The sequence below is a fragment of the Giraffa tippelskirchi genome, chromosome 1 (assembly GCF_054371585.1).
Source record: "Giraffa tippelskirchi isolate mGirTip1 chromosome 1, T2T-mGirTip1v1.2.pri, whole genome shotgun sequence".
In the NCBI taxonomy this organism is placed as follows: Eukaryota; Metazoa; Chordata; class Mammalia; order Artiodactyla; family Giraffidae; genus Giraffa; species Giraffa tippelskirchi.
In genome coordinates this window covers 216,987,230-217,009,095 of record NC_137275.1, presented here as the reverse complement: position 1 = coordinate 217,009,095, position 21,866 = coordinate 216,987,230, and the positions used below count along the sequence as shown (strand labels likewise).

At 44.3% G+C, this 21,866-nt stretch overlaps 1 protein-coding gene across 4 annotated transcripts in view; it reads right to left on the bottom strand.

Annotated features, from left to right (window-relative positions):
- The window catches only part of RGS3 (regulator of G protein signaling 3), a 149,109-nt gene extending 129,489 nt beyond the window's left edge, over positions 1 to 19,620 (bottom strand). For 2 of the 4 annotated variants that reach the window (XM_081527910.1, XM_081527935.1), the window contains exon 1: positions 3,094 to 3,533. In XM_081527910.1, coding sequence (XP_081384036.1) covers positions 3,094 to 3,172 — 79 coding nt within the window. In that variant the 5' untranslated portion in view covers positions 3,173 to 3,533. Of the gene's footprint in view, positions 1 to 3,093; positions 3,534 to 4,986; positions 5,168 to 19,434 lie in introns of those variants that run through there. The other 2 variants (XM_081527905.1, XM_081527920.1) reach the window with 2 other exon arrangements.
- Positions 19,621 to 21,866: the final 2,246 nt, after the last annotated feature.

The following is a 21,866-nucleotide window of genomic DNA, read 5'->3' as shown; positions in this document are numbered from 1 at the left end:
ACAAACACACATACAAATACATAAACCACAACATATTCCATACAGTATTCTCCCTGAAAGGAATTCTGGAAATTTACCTCCCTGTAACTGTTTGTGCTCAGGAAAACTACCAGCTAGGCAGCAGCTTCATCTGTTTCAACCCTGGCAAAGCCCACAGCTGAACACCAGCAGCTACCTGCCATGCTGGGGAAAAGCCAGGGAATTGAGGAAAGCTTAACAAAGACCTTCATTTTAAGGGAGTCCATGGTGGCTATCAAAACTGACTCTGAATCTATAGCTTCCAAACCTGGCTGATCATCAAAATACTACTTCTGTGACTTCTCGACTCTACCCCAAACCTGTTAAACCAGGATCTTCAGGAGAAGATTCTAGGAATCTGTAGGGTTTTTTGCTTTTGTTTTTTACTATTTATTTATTTATTTGGCTGCACCAGGTCTTAGTTGCAGCACTCAGGATCTTTGTTGCAGCCTGTGAGATATTTTTGTTTGTTTTTTTAATTGCAGTACATGAGAACTAGTTCCCTAACCAGCGATCGAACCTGGGGCGGTACAATAGGAGCGTGGAATCTTAGCCACTGGACTACCAGGGAAGTCCCTGCATATTTAACAGGCTCTCCAGGTGCTTCTAATTATTGGCCACATTTGATAACCACTGATAAGACTCCTCATTCACAAGCAGACAAGCAAAGGTCACTCAGTGTACAAAGAAAACCAGCAGCCTGGTAGAGGGCTGGTTTTGTCAAGGAAACCGTTAATGCAGGAAACCAGAGGAAACTTTTCCAGTGTCAGTCCTCAGAGAGAGTTGAGAGGAGGCTACATACACAGAGCAAGAGGCTCCCCACCCCACCAGGCTCCTGCCCTCTGGCTGCACACTCAGGGCACAGTCACTGGTTCACGTAGCAACCTTCCCTGATACCCACCCAACCCAGCCCGGAGGCCGGAGGCCGTGGCTGGGCAGGGCGTCCACTCCCTGCTGGGCTGGACTCTCCCCAGTCTCCCAGATCTGGCAAGGAGATTACTTCAATAGAGGAATACAGGCTGATACAAGGAAACAGTCCCATCACACCAGTAAGGAAATGAAATGAGGTACAACGCTGTACATACAATAGGATCGCAATTTTGTTAAAGTCAGGCAGGCACACACACACAGAAATAAGTCTGGAAGGATATAAACCATGTTAACAATGGCTTTCTCTGGGGAGTCAGAAGGCAATGGCAACCCACTCCAGTACTCTTGCCTGGAAAAACCTATGGACGGAGGAGCCTGGTACGCTGCAGTCCATGGGGTCACGAAGAGTCAGACACGACTGAGCGGCTTCACTTTCACTTTTCCCTTTCATGCACTGGAGAAGGAAATGGCAACCCACTCCAGTGTTCTTGCCTGGAGAATCCCAGGGACGGCGGAGCCTGGTGGGCTGCCGTCTATGGGGTCGCACAGAGTCGGACACGACTGAAGCGACTTAGCAGCAGCAGGGGAGTCAGATTACAGGAGATTTTCACCTTCTTCTTACTGTGTTCAACAATGAATACATCTTACCGTGATAATAAGGAGGAAAAACAATGAAACACATTTTTTACTTTTTAATCAGGACACAGCTAAGGTACCAAGGCCTCTGCCACCACAGCTCTCTCCCACTCTTTCCTGATCACCCCAGCCCCACCAACACAGATCATTCCAGAGGCCTCCCTTGTCTGGTACTGTCCCACATCCCCATGGGGTTCACGAGAATTGCCTCTAACAGTTGGGAGAATTAAATGAGATGACACAGGGAAAGCACTTGGCATGTGGCATGGCGAAAGATAAACATGCAACAAATGGTGGCAAGTTAATTCCTCTTATTGTTACCCTCTACCAACTGGACCCATGAATTCCAAGATGCCAGATCACAGGTCATTTCTAGGGGCCAAGCCACTGCTTTTCCGTCACTCCTTCTGCCCCTAGAGAAGAGGCAGGGTGTGAACACCCAAGTGTACTGATAGAGGTAAGCCTGTGAATAGGAGAGGCAGAACCCCAGGGAGGGCGTAACTCCTTCGGTGCTCTCTCTTTGAAATGTGGGCAAAGTCCACTTACGTTGAGGTAACTACCTCATTCTTCACCAAGAAAATTGTATAAAAGTTGTTTTGCACATGCACACACATGGCTGAATCCCCTCGCTGTTCACCTGAACTACCACAACATTGTTAATCAGCTATACCCAAATACCAAATGTTTTTAGTGTTTAAAAAATTTGTTTTAAAGTTTGGTTTTTTTAATGTGCTAGACATGGCATCTCAGAAGGCTTGAGCTTAGGTACCAACTGGCTCACTGGGAGACAGTCGCCTCTTATATCTCAAGTCTTCAGGGAGGAGATATAACTCCCTCCCCACAGAGTTGCAGAACCAGTTAGGAGACAAGGGCTATGAAGGGGGTTGCATCCTAGGTCAGGGCTAATTATCTTCACTCCGGGGACTCAGGAGGCCGGCTTTGCCCAGACCATTGGGAAGGCTGCTGCCCTGCTGTTACTGGGGGAACTCAGCTGTGCTCTCGAGGGGTTTGGAAGCAGGTGCCTACTGCCCACTTCTTTCTACCTCCAGTCCCCAGGGCAGCCCTGTGAACCTTCGGAGAGCCAGGGAACTCCTGGAGGAGAGAATCCTTCCACCCCTGCTGAGGGTCAGGTGTCCACGGGAGCCACCACACTGCTGTGCCCAAGGTGAGCCCGCAGGAAGCCAAGGTTCCCTGGGCTGACCTGGCACCTGTCTTGTCCCTGAGCCAAAGGAAAGAGGACTGATATCTCAAGATGTAGTAACAAGACCTTGATTTAACCCTGAGCAGCTTGCTAATGGGAAACTCAGCGGTGGCAGACCGGATCTCTCAAGTATTAACTGGGCATGATTATTCCAGCCAAGAGAGCCAGCAGCAACTACACTCGACACCAATGGCCAAGCAGCAGGTGGTGTCCAGAGGCTTGCTCGGCCTGAGCCTGTGCCCTGAGCCCCTCCTGGATGACCACGGGAGGCAGGTGCTCCCGGACTCACCTACCCCGAGGGGGTTGCCCTCTCTGGGCGTGCGGGCAGAGCGAAGCCGCCCCGGGCGGCAGCCGCGGCGGGTACTTACCAAAGGTGGTGAGATAGAAGGACAAGCCCGGCTGGGCGCGCCGGCTCCCGAGGGAGACGCGGTGCAGGGAGCGCTCCATGGCCGCCGCTCCGCTCCGGCCGGGCCAGGACGAGGGCGCCTGTAACTCAAGGCGTCTGTGTTGCTCCCAGTAACCGAGGCAGCAGGTTCACCCGCCCCCGCGCCAGTGTCTCCGCCACCAGGCGGGAGGCCGGCTGCAGCGCACTTTTGAACCGGCGGCGCGCCGGGTTCTGATTGGCCCGCGCCGGTTTGAATGGGGAGATTTCCACCTGACGGAGCCGACGCGGGCAGAGGGAAGGAGGCGACAGCGGGCCCTCAGCAACAGCAGCACGGCGGCCGGGACGGGCCAGGGACCGCGGTCCTCCCGGTGGAGCCGTGGACGGCGACCCTATGGGGGATTGGGGCTCTCGGTCCGGGCTGGGCTGCAAGTACCAGCCCTAGGCCGGGCCCGAGACTCCTGACTTGCCCACGCCTGGCACCCTCAGGCCAGCAATTAGCCAGGTTCAACATGCTTTGAAGTTCAGACCTGTAATCACCCTCCCTAAGCAAGGACAGAGGAGCACCCTCCTGGCCCAATGCAGTGGGGGTTGGAAAAATGTTCTGCACGCTTGGACCCCTGACACCCCCCCCCCGCCCCCGCCCACCACCAGCCAGGCTGCAGGCTCCTCCCCTGACCCTCGCCCCTCCATCGCTTTCTCTTGGGTGTGAGCAGCCTGGCACAGGTCCAGACCAGAGCAGCTTCCTCCAGCCAGCCTCATGGCCCACCACCTGCAGCCTGGTGCCACGGGACAGGCAGACAGGTCCCCAGCACCTGAGAGGACCGAAACGCACAGTATAGTATGTGGAGGGGGGTGCATGTGCTCAGTAGTATCCGACTCTTTGGGACTCCATGGACTAGTCTGCCAGGCTCCTCTGTCTATGGGATTTTTCCAGGCCAGAATACTGGAGTGGGTTGCCATTTCCTACTCTAGGGGATCTTCCTGACTTAAGGATCGAACCCGCGTCTCCTGCATTGGCAGGCGGATTCTTTACCGCTTGCAAAGCCCACGTGGAGGGATAGGCCCTTTCAATCTCCTGAGTGGTGGGAGGAAGCAGAGCTGGAAGGAGAGTCAGCCCCTGTGCTGCTTTGTCGGCAAACATTTCATGGGATGCCTCTGGGAGGAGTTTCACACCAAGACATCTGCTCTGCAACCCTCTGACTGTTGCTGCTAAAGGAGGGAAAGCTGCTGGTCTTATGTAAATCTAAAAATGGGAAGTGTTGGAAGTTACCAAATGGATATTGGTGACTCATTGAGCCACTCAACACAAGATTGGGGGATGCAAGAGAGAAAGTGGAGAAAAAAGCTTTATGTACTGAGTACCTAGCAGCAGTGGCTGAGCTGTGCAGTTTACAGCCATCTTCTCAGTTAATCTTTACCGGTAACCCTAGGAGGTATTAGCTCCAACTCACCAGGGATAAATCTGAATCTCACACAGAGAGAACAGGTGACTTGTCCAGGGTTGGCAGAGCTGAAAGTTGAGCCCAGGCCTGTCTGCCCTAAGGACCATCCTCCTTCTGTTCTTCCTTGGCCTCCATGCCTGCCCCATGGCCAATGGCAAGTGGAGGTAGCAGACCTGCCTTCTTGAGGCAGGTAAGGAAACTAGATGCCACAGGGCCAACTGGCCACCTGCGGGGAGGAGAAACTGGAAAAGAGCCCAGAAATCTACAAACTAGTGGTCAACTGCAAATGACTCACGTAAAGGCCAGTGGATGGTTTGAATCCTGGCGCATTGTAAAGCCCTTTCTCCTCTTTCTCCACACCCACTCGTTGAGCACTGCCCATAGCAGGGACAAGCCTGCTTCCCTGGCCCCAGCCCAGTGGTAGACAGACTTACCTGCCCCCTGGACTTGAGTGGGCCTGATCCTTCTCCTGGCTGGGGAAGTCTGAGTCCAGGCATCCTTTCTGGCCAGGGAGGTATCCCGGTTCTGCCACTCCATGCAGCCAGGGAAAATAGGCAAGTTTAGGCTCAAGCCATAGGATGCAGACAGGACACTGAGGCTGAAAGGGCTGCAGACCTGTGGAAGCAAGATGGGACCATGAGTCAGACACGGCCTGAGGATGTCCCCGAGACAGGGGTTCACCCCAGTAGGAATTAGAAAGTATGGTATTCCAGAGCCTGGGCAAAGGGCAGTCTGTCAAGGGAAAAGTGACAAGCCCAGGTGACAGTGACCCCTTCAAAGCTCTGCCAGGGACCACTCGCACTAAGGAAGACCACCTTGAACTCAGGAAGCTGAGAGCAATATCAGATGGACGGACATTCTATTGTGGCCCATCGACCTGTTTGCCTTCTTTCTACATTATTTTAGGACTATTTAACATCTGTTAAGTCCTGCATGTGTGCATGCATGCTAAGTCGCTTCAGTTGTGTCCAACTCCACGAGACCCTACGGACTGTAGCCCACCAGGCTCTTCTGTCCATGGGGATTCTCCAGGCAAGAATAGTAGAGTGGATTGCCATGCCCTCCTGCAGGGGATCTTCCCGACCCAGGGATCAAACCCACATCTCATGTCTCCTGCATTGGCAGGTGGGTTCTTTACCACTAGCACCACCTGGAAAGCCCCAGTAAGTCCTAGTCCCCTCTATTATTATTTTTCCAAATTGTTTTGGATATCAGACTGGGTGATATCTTAGAGGTACTAAGGTACAGCCAGCAGAAGGGCTGGGCAGACTTACATTATCCGTATGTGGCCTGGGGGAAAAAAGACTAAGGCCCACACTGGGTCTTTCACCCCCCACTCGGGACAAGGTCCCGCTGCCTCGCAGGTTCCCTCATGACTCCTTCTGCCCCGTCAGCAGCTAACCTGTTCAGCTGGGAGACCCCAGTGCCACTCTGATACTAATCTAACTCCACCACCCTCACCACCAAACGTTAGACCCCTTTCCTTAGTAGAGAAATGAAGCTTCCTTCTCTTAAAGGGGAAGGTTGCTCTTTTCTCAGGAGGGGGAGGACAGAAGTGAGCGGAGCCTGGGCAGGGGCACTGCAAGAGACACTGGCCCTTTAACCCACACTGCCTTCGACAGCGGATGTCCTGAAAGGGTCGACGTCCTGAAAGGGTCGACGTTTATGGCTGGGCTTTCTCCAAAAAGGCAGGGGAGTGTGAGAACCAGCCCTGGCTTTGTGACATGCCCTGAACACTCTAGCTCCCCCTGGCCATGAGCCTCAATATCCCTCTTATACTTACACACACTCCACACATACATAAACAAACTACACAGACAATGTAAACACTGCACACATACACCTGCATACCATAACACTTCTGATGTACATTCACAAATACCCCAGATACACAAATGTATCATATATATATAAATACACACCCCACACACAAATCAACATACCACATACACATCTCATACATACATATAATCACATCTCACAGATTATACATCCATCTTCTGGACATACACAGGTGCATAGCCATATGCTAGACACACACACACACACACAAAAAAAACCCACTTAAATGTCCTATACACATACACCACATCCACATATAAAGATTCATTCTAGACATTTTTTTAAGACTGGCTATGTTTCTAGAAGAATAAGGACTGCTCATGTTTGGATGGCAGGGACTAAAGAGATTTATCTGGGTGCATTTTCACATTAGCTATCAAAGAACCCTAGTGCCTTTAAGATATCATCTGACCTGATATTCAAAGCAATTTTGAAAAATAATAATAAAGGGGACAAAGACTACCAGATGTTGAATAGTCTTAAAATAATATAGAAAGAAGACAGATCAATGGAATAGAGTAGAGAGTTCAGGAAAATATGATTTGATTTAGAAAACAAGAACAATTTTCAAAATTCTTTAAGGACATTTTAAACAGTTAAAAGTGGAACAGCTAATGCAGATGAAATTTTAAAAGGAAATAATAAGGTTAAAGTTGAAATTTATCTTTAGAAAATAGACTTCAACCATAAAACCATGGCCTGGTTCTTTTCAAAGAACAGAATTCTGGCAAAACAAAGAAAACCATAAATAAGCAAGTTTAGGAAAGAGAAAGATAGCCAAGATACAAGAGTAATTCTTTAAATTATGAGAGAAAACCATTGCAACCTTATTCGTAAATTTGAAAATCTGGGGGGAACTGATGCTTCTCTAGAAAGTATTAATTGTTAAAAATGATACAAGAGTTTGAAATTTTTAATAGATCAGTAAACATAGATAAAATACAAAAGGGAATAAAAAATCTACCTGACAAAATTATAGAAAACTCAGATGGAAATGGCAACCCACTCCAGTATTCTTGTCTGGGAAATTCCATGGACAGAGAAGCCCAGCAGGCTACAGTCACGGGGTCACAAAAGAGTCGGACACGACTAAACAACAGAGAGTTTTAGAGACCAATTCTATCCGCCCTTCAAGAAACAAATAATGCCTCTGTAGTTTAAAACTTTTTCAGAACTATAAAAAACACTGAAAGATTTGTCAGCCCTAGATACAAGGCTAAGAAAAGACAAAAACCAGATAAGGTTAGCAGCAGTAAACCACAGACCAAAGGCCAAAGATAAAAACGAGTAGAAATTGATAAAATAGAAAACATAGAAAAAGAAGATCTATTAAAAATGTGACAAAACTAGGCCCACATCCTCCCAGTTTTGCCACCATCCTTTTTTAAAAGAAAAAATCAGAAATCTCTAATTTTTAATATATTTCCCAATTTTTTAATACTGACAATTCAAATCTTTTTAAAATATTATGTAAGCCAAATGAAATATATCTATGTCCTATAACTAGCTTGAAATCTCTGTTAGGCCAATCTGACTTATGAATATAGACACAAAAATCCTAAATAAAATAATAGCAAATCAAATCCAGCAGTAAATTCATGATTCATTCAAATGGTATTTATTCTAGGAACGCAAAGATGGCTCAAATTTAATGAACATATTAGTGCAGGGGTTGGCAAACTATGCCTACAAGCCAGATCTGGCCAGCCAACCTACTTTTGTACAGCAAGTAAGCTAAGAATGGATTTTACAGCTTTTAACGGTTGAAAAAAATTAAAATAAAAAAAGTTTCTCTATGGCCATAAAAAGTTAAAATTTTTTAAATTAAAAACTGAGTTTAGGACTTCCCTGGTGGTCCAGTGGTTAAGAACCCACCTTCCAATGCAGGGGACTCAGGTTCGATCCCTGGTCTGGGAACTAAGATTCCAGATGCCACCGGGCAACCGGAGGATAAGCCCATGTGCAGCAATGAAGGTTCCACGTGCCACAGCTAAGACCCAACACAGCAAATAAATAAATAATTTTTTAATGAATTTAAGATATTTACAAAATATATGGCAAATGTGTATATAGGTATGAAGTAGTCTTACAAATCAGTAAGAAAAAAATGTACCAAAGAATATGAATAATCATTGCACAAGAGAGAAAGTGTAATTGACTAATATATAAATACTAGTAACCAAAAAAAGAAAAAAAAAATCCCACCATTTGCCTTCAGGAATTTCAAGCCTTTGTATTTATAGATGAGACAACTAAGTTTCAGAGTTGTTAAATGAATCAGGTTGCTAGGGTAGTAAATAAACAGTGGAGGAATAAGAGTCCAGCCAAAGAACCATTATAGAATGTCATCATTCACACTAATCTTCCTGCTCAGAGTGATGAGGCTGCAAACTAGTAGGTCTAAGACCTCCATGGCTTCTGACACATCAAGAGTCAATTCAACAATGTTTGCTAAGCTAATAAGCACCTATGTTGTGTCAAGCCCTATGCCGAACACTGAGCATACAGAAGTCAACAAGATGGAGTTTAAAATCTGGTGGAAGACTGGATGAGTATTACAACAGAGGAAACACGGTAACCTGCAGAAACACGGATTAATATCTCACTTAGCCTGGGCAGCTGGACAAACCAGGATGAGAAAGGAAGTCAGAGAAGACTTCTCAAAGAAAGTGAGACCCAAAGGATGATTCAGCCAAGCCAAGGGGGTGAAGGAAGGGTTACAGGCAAAGAGAGCAAGACATTCAAAGACCAGAAAGTGAGAGAAGCTCACACATTTGAGGAACAGAGCAATGGGATATATGGCAGGGAACTTAGCGTGTAATGAAGGAAGTAACACACAAGAAGATAAACATCTTACAGGGCTTTATGTATTATTAAAGGGAGCTCAGGCTCCTAAATGTAGGACAGTCATTGAAAGATTTTAAGTAAGATCCCAACAGGTTTTGTGCTTTAGAAAAATCATGCTGGCTAGAGTGTCAAAAGTGGATTGGGTAGATGGAGGGGTGGCATGAGGGTTGGAATCAAAAGTGTTATTAGGCAAAATCTTTTCCAATGACCCAGGTTAAAAGAAAACTAGTGCAGTAACAGTAGGGCTTGTTGTTGTTGTTCAGTCACTAAGTCACGTCCGACTCCTTGTGACCCCATGGACTGCAGCATGCCAGACTCCTGTCCTCCACTATCTCCTGGAGTTTGCTCAAATTCGTGTCCATTGAGTCAGTGATGCTATCTAACCATCTCATCCTCTGCCGCCCTCTTCTTTTGCCTTCAATCTTTCCCAGCATCGGGGTCTTTTCCAATAAGTCAGCTCTTCACTTCATGTGGGCTAAAGTAGTGGAGCTTCAGCATCAGTCCTTCCAATGAACATTCAGGATTGACTTTCTTTCAGTTCAGTTGCTCAGTTGTGTCTGACTCTTTGCAACCCCATGGACTGTAGCACACCAGGCTTCCCTGTCCATCACCAACTCCTGGAGTTTGCTCAAACTCATGTCCACTGAGTCGGTGATGCCATCCAACCATCTCACCCTCTGTCATCCCCTTCTCCTCTTGCCTTCAGTCTTTCCCAGCATCAGGGTCTTTTCCAGTGAGTCGGCTCTTCGCATAAGATGGCCAAAGTATTGGAGTTTCAGCTTCAGCATCAGTCCTTCCAATGAATATTCAGGATTGATTTCCTTTATGATTGACTGGTTTGATCTCCTTGCAGTCCAAGGGAATCTCAAGAGTCTTCTCCAACACCACAGTTCAAAAGCATCAATTCTTCAGTGTTCAGCCTTCTTTATGGTCCAACTCTCACATCCATACATGACTACTGGAAAAACCATAGCTTTGACTATATGGACCTTTGTCAGCAAAGTGGTATCTCTGCTTTTTTAATATGCTGTCTAGGTTTGTCATAGCTTTCTTTCCATGGAGCAAGCGTCTTTTAATTTCAAGGCTGCAGTCACCATCCACATTAATTTTGGAGCCTAAGAAAATAAAATCTGTCACTGCTTTCACTTTTTCCCCTTCTATTTGTCATAAAGTGATGGATGGAAAAAGGTAGAATCAACAGGACTTGGTGGTTGATTGAAAGGTGCGAGAAGAAAAATTCTGACCTGAGAAATTAGCTCAGTTCAAAGTACCATTTACAGAGATGAAGAACATGAGAGCAACTCTGAGCTTGCTAAGGTCAAGTTACCTACTTGTTATCCAAGCGAAGATGTCAAGTGAACTGTTGAATACACTGGATATACATTCAGGAGAAAATAACTTAGGCTGAAAATATAGGTTTAGGAATTCCCAATGAAGCCACGGTATGGATAAAAGAGCCCAAAGAAAATGTTTATTGTGAGAAGAGGGTTCAGAAAAGAACTGAGAAGAATACCAACTGAAAAGACAGGCAGAGGAAGAAAGGCTGGAAAGGGAAAAGGTAAGCCAGGCAGTGTATTAAGAAAAGATAATAGTCAACCATCTCAAACACTGTTGAGAGGTCAAGGAGGTGAGTAACTGAGAAGTGTCCATTGGATTCAGCAACAAGACAATTGCTGTTGACCTTCCATCCTAGAATAAGATGCTGGGAGGCAACAGCTCCACATGAATGAAACCGTACCAAATTCACTCTAAAAGGAAAAATACCCTGGGCTCAAAGCCAAGAGAATATTCTTGGGTCAGGTTTTTTCTTGTTCTAAATTTAACCAGCTGGAATGTTTTGCTAAGTGGCATTTTTTTCACCCTTGAAATGCAGGATTTATCTTTTAAAAGTATGTCTGTAATTCATCTTCAAGGTAAAATACAGTATCTTGGGTTAGTGTTTCTCTATGGGAGCAGGTGCTAGTTGCTGTAAATACCACTGAGAAATTTTAATTTGCCTCAGGCATAGAAGCCTTTGGTGACCCAAATACACAAACAGGGTCTAAGTAGGAACCAAGTTAAAAAAAAAAAGCTTCAGGATTTCAACTAAGCTGAGAGATATTGTTTCAAAACAGAAGAGAACAAAACCTTCACTGTCAAAGGAATGTAAAAGAGTAAGTTCAGTCCAATGATAAGAGCCAAAGACTTGATAGAAAGGCAGAGTCCCCTGTCTCCCCTAGAATAGCTCAGTTTCCTCATAGTTCCTCGGAAGCCCTTTAGTCGGAAGCCCTTTCAGCCTCTTCAAGAAGCACCCCTTTTCCTGACCTGATGATAAGCAGCTTGCCTTAGCATAGCCAAGGGCTCCAGAGCCCCTCAAAAAAGTTTTCCAAACTTAAACAATATAAACTTCTGCCTCCCACCAAGACAGAGTAACATCTTGGGACTGGATCTAATTCAGGGACTGGATTTTCCCTCTCACCTGAAACAACTAAAAGATGAGACAAAACGCATGAAACAACCGTTTTCAAGATCTGGGACATCAAGCAACAAAGGAAGGTGATCCCTGAGAAACAAAGCCAGCAAGGTGAGCCCCACGATTGCCCCAGCTGCCTGGAGAGATCGACTTCAAACCCTGTGTTGAGGAGGTCAGGAGACGAACGCAGCTAGAGTTCACAGGACAGAGCATCAGAGAGGAAACAGCTGCACAGAGAGCTCCAGAGATCTACAGAGGTCTCCCTTCAAATCTTCAACTAAGTGCTGATGAGCTCATAGACATTAGGAAAGCACCCTGAGGCTGGGGAAAGAACCACCCAAAAAGATTAGAGTTACTAATCTTTCCCAGGCTCTCACAGGACCAGGATGAGTTCCTATTCTTATCAGACAGACTGGAAAGACCTTCTAATTCATGGGGGCATTGGGTAGGTACTCGGAAGGGTTTTACCTCAGTTGTGAAGGATTATTAGCCCTAAACTAAATGACTCTCTGTTCTCATCTAAGAAAACGTAAAAGCAAGAGCCAAAAAGATCAGAAACTTCCTAAGTAACATAACTGCATCCCAGAACAAACTCAAGAATACTTAAAAGAATACACCCAACAAGGTGTAACACCCAACAAGGCAAAATTCAGTGTCTAGTATCCAATAACGGAGAAGGCAATGGCACCCCACTCCAGTACTCTTGCCTGGAAAATCCCATGGATGGAGGAGCCTGGTAGGCTGCAGTCCATGGGGTCGTGAAGAATCGGACACGACTGAGCGACTTCACTTTCACTTTTCACTTTCATGAATTGGGGAAGGAAATGGCAACCTACTCCAGTGTTCTTGCCTGGAGAATCCCAGGGACAGGGGAGCCTGGTGGGCTGCCGTCTATGGGGTCGCACAGAGTCGGACACAACTGAAGCAACTTAGCAGCAGCAGTATCCAATAAAAGTTACTAGGAATGCAAAGAAAAAGGAAACTGTGACCCATAATGAGGAGAAAAATCAATAGAAACCAATCCAGAAATGACACAGATTATAGAATTAGCAGACAGCACATTAAAATCGTTATAACAACTGTATATTTTTATGTTCAAGAAACACTTTAAGAGCATGTTAAGTAGAGATATGGAAGATGCAAAAAAAAGACCAAATCAAACATCTAAAGGTAACAAATATATCTGGGATTTAAAAAAAAAGTTGATGAGATTAACAGTGGATTAATGTAGAAAAAAGGAAAAGATTGGTGAACTTGAAGGCATAGCCATAGAAACCATCCAAAATGAAACACAAAGAGGAAAAAAAAATAAAAACAGAACATCAGTGAACTGTTGGACAACTTCCAGCAGTAGGAGATAAAAATTATATTTGAAGAAATGATGGCTGGAAATTTCCCAGATTTGTTGAAAACTGTAAACCCATGTGGGTTTCCCAGGTGGTGCAATGGTAAAGAGTCCACTTTCCAATGCAGGAGATGTGGGGTCAATCCCTGGGTCAGGAAGATCCCCTGGAGAAGGAAATGGCAACCCACTCCAGTACTCTTGGATGGAAAATCCCATGGACAGAGGAGCCTGGTAGCCTGCAGTCCGTGGGGTCGCTAAGAGTTGGACACGACTGAGCAACTAAGCACACATACATACACACATAAACCCACAAATCCAAGACTCTCAATGAACCCCAAGCAGAAGAAACATGAAGAAACTTATGTCAAAGCACATCATAATCAAGTTGTTTTAAAACCATTAACAAAGAGAAAAATCTTGAAAGCAGCCAGAAAACACACACACACTTACACACACACACATTATATACAGAGGAACAAAGACAAGCGTGATATTGGACTTAGAAATATGTACCAGAAGACAGTAAAGCAACAACTTTAAAGAAAAACAACTGTCAGCCTAGAATTCTTTACCCAGTAAAAATGTCTTTTTAAAATGAAGGTGAAAAAAAAAGATTTTCTCAGACTTACAAAAGCTGATTGAATTTATCCACAAGAGATGCTCAAGTCTTAAGGAAGGAGGACGACAGTACCATATGGAAGTCTTGATCTACAAAAGAAATGAAGAGAACACCAGAAATGGTAACTACATGGGTACATAAAAAAAGAGATTTTTTTTCTTATTATTTAAATCTCTTTAAAAGAACAATCTAAGTAGGACAAGGAACCATTAACTAAAAAAACACCCAGAGCTCTCTGGAATTTATCCTGGAATAAATTGTTATATGTTGCCTTGTCTAAATTCTGATGAGGTAATTGCAAGAAGCAAACTCCAGGGAAGCTATTAGCAAGTTCACATGTGCAGTCATGTGGGAATGTGGATTCTACTTATGGAAAAAAATAATATGGATATGTTTAGTGCAAAATGCAGCAACCACAGCTGAGATCTGTGGCTCAGCTGGATTACACTCAAGCTTGAATATAAAGTTTATGTAGACCAAAGCCTTTTTCTGGATCAATGTATTGTGATGATGATGTGTCTTCTAGTGGACAGGAACAGATCATACCGGGACAGAGGTCATGGCATCCAGGGATCCCAAACATTCTCCAGAGGAATTTCCTAGGGGATCTAGGGGATATATCTAGGTTGGTTTTATGGGAGCTGTAATTGACAGCAGTGGCATGTATTCCTTTTGCTTCCAGATTCTTACCATTCACTCTTGGACCCCTTTTTCTGTTTCTACCACTTACTGAAACTGTTCACTCAGAGGTCACCATGGACTTCCTTATTGTGAATATCACTTGCCTCATCTCAGTCCTCATCCCCTTGCCTTAGCTTTCCTCTCACTTCTCTGAAAATTCCTCTATTTTATGACTTCTCCTGACCCCAAGGGAGGCTATGCTACCCAGCTGTGCCCTTTAGTCTCCCTCCTTCCTCAACAGTCTCCTGGTCTGAGATCTCATCCACTCCTATTTCACTCTCAGCTACTTGTTCTGATGATGACTCCCTGATCTCTCTCCAAAACCAGGGCCCTGGACCACCTCTGCTCTCTCTAACCAGCAATTTCCCTTCCTCTTTGCACCCACCCCCTTCTATCAATGGCTCACCTGGACTGTAGCCCTAATTGTCTGCTTTTGATTCTTTCTACCCAACTATTCTGTAATGCGGTGACTGAGATATGTCTTCTTAGTAGCTGCTACTGCTCAGTCTAGTGTCTGGCACACATTTTAAAGAGCCAAATCTTGCCAGAGCATTCAAATCTAATCAGCATATAAAGCATAGACTATGAATAGTCAAAATTACCCTCGAATGAGCCCTTAGTCATCCATAAAATGCACATGGTATTGTAAATCAAAAGGGGAACAGCAAATTCACCTTCCCCATCTCACACTCCCTCTGGGATGTATTTTTCTGAGTGCAGAGCCACAACAACCCCCACCAGCTGCATATATTCTGTCACTCCCTCCCACTTGTGCTTTATTTTTTGGACCCCGCACAAAATTTCTGTAAGTGAAAAGCATAGATAGCAAGGACTCCATTGTAAAGGTCTGACGGACAAATTCCTTTCTCTCTCCTTAAAATGGTTCTTGCTTTTAACTTCACAGTTTCTAATAATGACACCGCCTCAACTGAATCAGGTTGAAAATTCTTTGACTCTTCCCCCTCCCTCATTCTTTTCTTTCCACTTTCAGCTTCTTCTTAATCCTTCCTCTGCACAACATCCCTTTGATCTCCCGTCTTATTGCCACCTACATGATCCAGGCCCTGGTCACCTTGCATCTTGACTTCTATAACAGCCTCCTAACAGGTCTCTCCAATTCATGTTTCACTGCCATTATATTAACCATTTCTAAACTTTAGAATTTTAAAATGTTAGAATCTAAAGCCCTAATTTAGTTCTAATTGCTCCTCTGTTCAAAAGCCATCAGTGCCATCAACTAGAGTCTACTCTCTCCAGGCTGAACTGTCTAGGCACAAGCAACCTCCAGTCCTACTTTCCACTCTTCCCAGACGGGAACATTACTCCCCTTGCCTACCCCCCAAATGTTTCTCACGTCCCTCCACTTAAAGGCCACCTCTACAAACATCTCCATTTACCAAAACTTGACTCAGCCTCAGATGGCAGCACCCAAGGTACCCCTTCCTTCTTACCAATATAGCTCCTTCTTTGTACCACTCAGCTCACACTGCTACATTATACGTACCCCCAAAGAAAGGCGATACGTCACCATGTTTTTTTTACTCATTCATTCATTCATTCAGCATATACTATTGAGCACTTAAAATGTGCCAGGCACTCAATCAGGTACTAAAGACACGTAGTGAAGACAGATGCCAATCACAGAACTGATCATCTGGCAGTGGAGGGTGACAATGGACAGGCTGTGAACCTCACAGAGGCTATGAGAGGAAAAGAGAAAGAGGGGGACCTCACTGCGACAGTGATCAGGAAACCCCCCCCCCCCAAAGAACAAGACAAGCTGAGATCTGAAGAATGAGTAGAAAGTCGCCAGGCAGAAGGAGGAAGAATTTTATAGGTTGAAGGAAAAGTATGGGGGAAGAAAAAGTCTGAAGGTCAGAGAGAACAGGGCTTATTAAAAGAACCAAAAGAAAAAGTCACGGCTAGAGCACTGAGGGAGACAAGCAGGGCGTAGCCGGGTCACAGCCCATTTTGTAAGGCAAAAGAGGTTGGGTTTGACCCTGAGGGGAAGGGAGAGTTTTCAGCAAAGGAGTACACACGACCATATCTGCACACTGGACTGATGGGAAAATAGATGGGAGTGGTAAAGATTAGGGATCGATGCAGCGACCCAGATGAAAGGAGATGGAGGCCAGGGCTAGGGAAAGAGCGGAAGAATCAGAGGGGAGCATAGACGTGGACGCTGCAACCAGTAGGACCGAGTGATTAACTGCAGTCAGAGGAGCCATGATAGGAAAAGGTCAGAGATGATCACACAGCCTAGGCCAGGGCTCTGAACATCATAGTTCTTCAGTGACTATCTGTGGACTGAGTGAATGAACAATAAATAAATTACAGAATAAACAATTTACCAATGAATGACAGGCAGAGAGGAGGACATTATTTTTGGAGATCCTTTCCAAGACAGAGCCATCATTAGAAGTAATATAGAAGCAAGCAAAAAATTCAAATTTGTTGGTTTACAACTTCCCTATATTAAAAAGGAAGAATTTTTTTTTTCTCCAAGAGCAATTTAGGAAACACAAAGCAATAGAAGAGCCTCATATCACTTTTGATGTTTCTACCTTCCCAAACGCTGCCTCCCTGAGTCGCTGCCCAACTGATAACCCATCAGGATCATCAATAGCCCCGAACTTCTCCAAATCCTAGGCCTCTGTACGTGTTCCAGGATTTTCCACACTCTTGAAATGGTTCTTCCAATGACCATCTAAATGGTTCAAAAGCTTTACGTATTTATTGAGTGCCTATTACACTATTAATGAGCTATATAAGCTAGGGCTGTAAGCACGACAACAGACACAGCCCCATCCCTCCTGGAGTTTCCAGTCCCCTTGAGCGTTTCAATCAGATCACTATGTAAAGGATAAAATACGGCTTTTCCTCCATTTATTCACAAAGAAGTCTCTTTGACTGAAAGACCGTGTACACACGCGATCTCAGAGATAACCGCAGGCCTCCAGTCCGCAGAAGAGTATCATTTTCGTAAGGTGATATTGCCACCTAGTGGTCAAAAGCAACTTTACCATTTGATCCAGTAAAATTTCTAGCTGTATTCCTGAGAAGGACTCCAAATCTCTGGAACATTTCCTTTCTCTATCAAGATAATATAGGGGTTGATTCTCTAACATATAATAAGTACTTAATATTTTTAAATAAATGTATAAACAGGAGAGCAAGTGAATTTCATACCTTGGTACCTTATGGCAATTGAAAATTTACATTTTTTCCCCCATATTCCTCTGGATTCCAAAGTTACCTCTGAACATTTCTATCTAAAAGCCAGAGGCAAAAAAAAAAAAAAAAAGATACCATGCTGAAGGTGAAACTCCAATACTTTGGCCTCCTGATGCAAAGAGCTAACTCATTGGAAAAGACCCTGATGCTGGCAAAGATTGAAGGCAGGAGGAGAAGGGAATGACAGAGAACTAGATGGTTGGATGGCATCACCAACTCGATGGACATGAGTTTGAGCAAGCTCCAGGAGCTGGTGATGGACAGGGAGGCCTGGCGTGCTGCCGTCCATGGGGTCGCAAAGAGTCAGACATGGCTGAGTGACTGAACTGAACTGATAAGATATGAATTGGATACTTTTTCTAGTTGGTAACAAAGGAGTCACATTTTTCAAGACAGAGTCTTTCTCCTCTAAGTAATTTAAAATCTGATCCTTGTTAATGCTTGGAAACCTTAAGCCTGTTGAAATTATGAAGTTAAACACATTCTGAGAGATCTATTCAAACTAAAATTCTTTTTGCACACTTTTGTGGTGAAAAAAAGACTTCATTATTTGTAAGAAAACGTGCTTTACCTTAGAAATAGTGTTCAAACATTAGCTTACTGTTTTGTAGAAGGAATATGCTTATGGAGCTGACACGAGATTGTCTCAGACGAACTGGGCAGATTTACTGTTTTTGCTTGCTTTTCTGCACATTTGTGAATATTATACATTTCTTTCTAACATATTCCAGAGTATGCAAATATTGATGTATGAAACACAAGTATACAGGAAAAATTAATAAATTACTTTAATGATGGACTCGAGCTAAATGACTGAATATCATATTCACAGATTTAAAGCCATGAGATGTGTACAACTTCTGCGTTAAAATTACTGGCCACCAAATTTATATCTGTTTCTTCAGATGCACCTCTTGGTATTTAGAATTTTTAATTTTCTGAATTTTTAGAATGTGATGTGTTGGCTGCTTTTGTGAAGCAATTTATAATTGTATAATTTCTGTAAGTAAACTGAATGCTTGGGCTTCCAATCAATATTCCAGAAGCAATAAATATTAATGTTATGCTATTTAAAAAAATAAATAAATAAATAAAAGCCAGAGGCATTTCTGTCCTTAATTCAGCAAACAATTCCTTCAGGTGCATTTGAATAAACTGATATTTTAAGGGTCATTGCCACCATGAATGAATGAATGAATGAAACCCTGACTCCCTCTCACCAAAGGAAGCATTCTGTAATCTAAAATCAATGAGGAACAGAGTCTGTTACCCCAGATATCAGGACCAATAGCAAAACAAAAGATGGTTCTACAAGGAGGAGAGCATAGGCAGAGAATGTCTGAAGATGCTTTCACTGACTGTTTCTACACACAGGTCAAACTGAGCCAGGTGTCACTGGAAGGTATGCTCAGAAAACTAAGGTGACTCTAAGTGGCCTATCCCTAATAGAGATCACAAAGAAAGTAGAAAAGAACAAAAGAAATCAGCATCTAGTTGCTTAGGAACTCAAAGCTCCAGGACAATAGTCCAACAGGCCAAGGCTCAAGTCCTCTTGTCTGAAGTGAAAGTTGCTCAGTTCGACTCTGCAACTCCATGAACTATACAGTCCACGGAATTATCCAGGCCAGAATACTGGAGCAGGTAGCCTTTCCCTTCTCCAGGGGATCTTCCCAACCCAGGGATCGAACCCAGGTCTCCCACATGGCAGGCAGATTCTTTACCATATGAGCCACCAGGGAAGCCTACTTAAGTGTATAAAGTGGATCTCCAACTGATCCTGGGGAGCCTCCTGGCTGTTAGGCCTTGATTCTCCTGATGTCTGCGGCCCAGATGGTAGGAAAATGGCAGTTAGCAACAGTTACCTGGCTCCTCCTCCCTCAGAACATCGAGAGGCTGAAGCAAAGGCTTCGGGAGGGCTCCTTGCCATCAGTCAGTTCTTTTCTACACGGCCGCATCCCTCCTGTCTAAGATTGTCGTCTGTGCATAAAGAGAGGGAACCAGAGAGGCATCAGAACATGGTGGACTGAAGAGCAAGGACTTGGGTTCTAAGCCCAACCCCCTTCACTTGCCAGCCTTGGATGTCTGGCAAATTACTTAACCTCCCCAGCAAGGCCAGCAGGTACTATTGTGCAGGTTGTGGGCCAATTCTAGGGGTGTTGTTCAAATGGTAATCACTGTAGATTTGTTTATTCATTGAAATAATTTTTTAGCAAATAGTTTGTAAAGTGTCTTGAAGGGTCCCTTTCTCTAATTCACCCAAAGGCCCCCAAATGGCCTAGCATCAGCCCCGTATTCTGAGCTTCAGTTTCCTAAACCATAAAACAGAGACAATCCCCGTCTATCTATAGAGTTGGTCAGAGAACCAATCAAAATAGTGGATATGAAGCACCTTGAAAACTGTAATGTGCTCTTTAGGCTATATTTCTCTATATTTGGTTTGTGATTATCCAAATTTGAGGGATTGGCATAATAAAGATGAAACAAGTTTCAGCCTACAATAATTTTTTCTCTCTTTGAAAAGAGAAGCAAAGGCCAGTATTCAGATAACAATTACTTTCTCACTCAAAATATGTCACAATTTAAAAGGTAACTTTGTACGTGCCAGTTTCCAGGAGCTGCTTTACTAATTAAGCAAAGTAGTTGAATTTGTTTTGAAAGAGTTTGACCTTCTCTGAGTCTTCAGATAAAATGAGTGATTTAAAGCTAAGCCTTGTGCAACCGCAAGCCCCCTATTGACCACTGGAAATTGGGTTTTCTCGGGAAGACAGTTCTGAAGGTAGGCTAAGGAGAAGTGGCAAAATTTATAAATTTTTAAGTTAGCCCACAGAAGTCATTCTGCAACGCAACGTGTATTTGAGGAAAAAAATTTCAGAAAAACAGCCCACATAATGCCTCTTGTGGAGAAGGCACTGGCAACCCACTCCATTACTCTTGCCTGGAAAATCCCATGGACGAAGGAGCCTGGTAGGCTGCAGTCCATGGGGTCGCTAAGAGTCAGACACGACTGAACGACTTCACTTTCACTTTTTACTTTCATGCACTGGAGAAGGAAATGGCAACCCACTCCAGTGTTCTTGCCTGGAGAATCCCAGGGACAGGGGAGCGTGGTAGGCTGCCGTCTATGGGGTCGCACAGAGTCGGACACGACTGAAGCGACTTAGCAGCAGCAGCAGCAGCAGCAATGTTTCTTGGCTTCTTCTTACTGGGAAGATTCAGCTAAGAATAGTTCAGTCTAGTAACACAAATGAGGTCATATAATTTTGAGTTATCTTGAAAAAGATGAAGAATGGATAGGTAGCAGTTTCAGCTTTCTAATTTGGTCTGTTTTGAGACAATGTTAAAAAAGGAGTTGAATATTGAATCTGCCTTTCTTGGCTGAACTGTATTTAGAGTAACCAAATAATTGATGAGGGGTAAGTTTCTCTTTATAAAAAAATTTCTAGGCCCAGTTTAGAGTTCCACTCTGGCCTTACAGTACAAGGAGCTCCACAAACAGCTCTCCAGTGAAACTAATGAAAATTGTTTTGATTTGTTTAAGTCTCTGGAAATGGCTCTACGAACATACAACAAATGAAGAAACAGTTGTTCAAGAAAACCTACAAAACCTCGGTGAGCACTGCAAGTCTACGATATGTGAAGGGAAGACCCTTTCCCCACCCACTCCTTTCCCCCCACTTCAGTGAGATGACTCTCCTCCAGACTGCTGCAGCCCAAGAACACAGCGCTCCCTCTCTCCCGAGCTCCACCTCCGAGGGCTACATTCCAGGAAGGACACAATGTCATCGTTTCTCATCCTGCCCCTACCTACCTGTTGCAGAGACTAAGCTCTGATGAGTACAGCCTATGGATGGAATCTCTCTTCTTCCATCCAGCCCCTAATTATGGGAAGGAAGCTCGAGCTCGGGTACGGAACCACTGAGAATACTGGGGCCTCACCTGCCCTTACCTCAACTCATGGGGTGTGGGGCCCAGGCTTTTATAACTCAAAGCTAAGATTCTGGGTACCTGAGAGTTTCAATAATTTTACATAATTATTTTACATAATTTTGAATTTTTTCTGTATTAAAAAAGTTCAAGGACAAAAACATTGTAACAATTCCTTGCAAAAACCAAGCACAAGGGACCCTGAGACTCTGAAATTTTGAGTCTTTACAAGCATCACTGAAATTTTCCTGCAGACTCAGTAACTCGGGAACTGGATCCTTGGACTCTTCTTATGTCAATCCGAGTTCCCTACCATATACACAGGAATACGGCACGTAACAATGAACGTTATTTGATAGATACAGATGTT